Genomic DNA, 754 nt, shown 5'->3' with positions numbered 1-754 from the left:
AGTGTATGAAGCAGAAGGAAAACGAGAATGTTGTTAGAACAAATGAAAAACGGGTACCAAACCTCATTAACCGAAGGATTCTTACGTAGAATTTCTATACCCTGTGCAGATCCTTCAAAGACTTTAAGTGGATTCCAATCGGAACTTGCATAATTGTATACTTGTGGTTCATTCGATTTCCTGTACAAAAAAGTAGATATATTAATTTTCATAATTCGTACGTCACGGTACATAAATTACACAGATAATTCATTTTACGACCTCTTTGTGCCATTTTGGCAGCAATGTGCTGTAAACTTTAATTTATTTCAGTACATACGATAAAAAAAAGATACATTACCTATTCACGACAAAGTCCCAAATCGCTGCCAAAAGGCCATTAATTGTCATGTCAACCGGAATCGCGTCAATAGTAACGTGCTCATACCAATACAACGCATGTAAGTAACCATTCATGACTGCTAATGACAATACTACTGGACCATTTTTGTTTCCAACCCATGGAATTTGTTCCTTGTATGTCGATATAACTGTTGATTAAATAAATAATGCATTCGATACGAAAATTTACCTTATTATTCTATGACATTAAAAATATAGATATGATTAATGTTGAAATGTTAATCCATAAATAATAAAGAACTATAACGGCGAAAGGAATTATACCTTCGACTACCTCGAATAACCAACGGATTTCGAAGGAATTCGATGATTATGTCACAGATTACAATTAAATTAAAAGTAAGTATAAATA

At 32.8% G+C, this 754-nt stretch overlaps 1 protein-coding gene across 1 annotated transcript in view; it reads right to left on the bottom strand.

Moving 5' to 3' along the window:
* Nucleotides 1-62: 62 nt before the first annotated feature.
* The window catches only part of LOC108554555 (fatty acyl-CoA reductase 1), a gene marked incomplete at its 3' end in the record, with an annotated part of 2,058 nt that continues 1,366 nt past the window's right edge, over nucleotides 63-754 (bottom strand). The window contains exon 3 of the mRNA XM_017909864.1: nucleotides 63-180. Coding sequence (XP_017765353.1) covers nucleotides 63-180 — 118 coding nt within the window. The remainder of the gene's footprint in view (nucleotides 181-754) is intronic.

The sequence above is a fragment of the Eufriesea mexicana genome, unplaced genomic scaffold, assembly GCF_001483705.2.
Source record: "Eufriesea mexicana isolate 0111107269 unplaced genomic scaffold, ASM148370v2 scaffold33337, whole genome shotgun sequence".
Taxonomy (NCBI): domain Eukaryota; kingdom Metazoa; phylum Arthropoda; class Insecta; order Hymenoptera; family Apidae; genus Eufriesea; species Eufriesea mexicana.
Note: the sequence above shows the minus strand (reverse complement) of the source record. Positions and strands in the feature narration are given on the sequence as shown.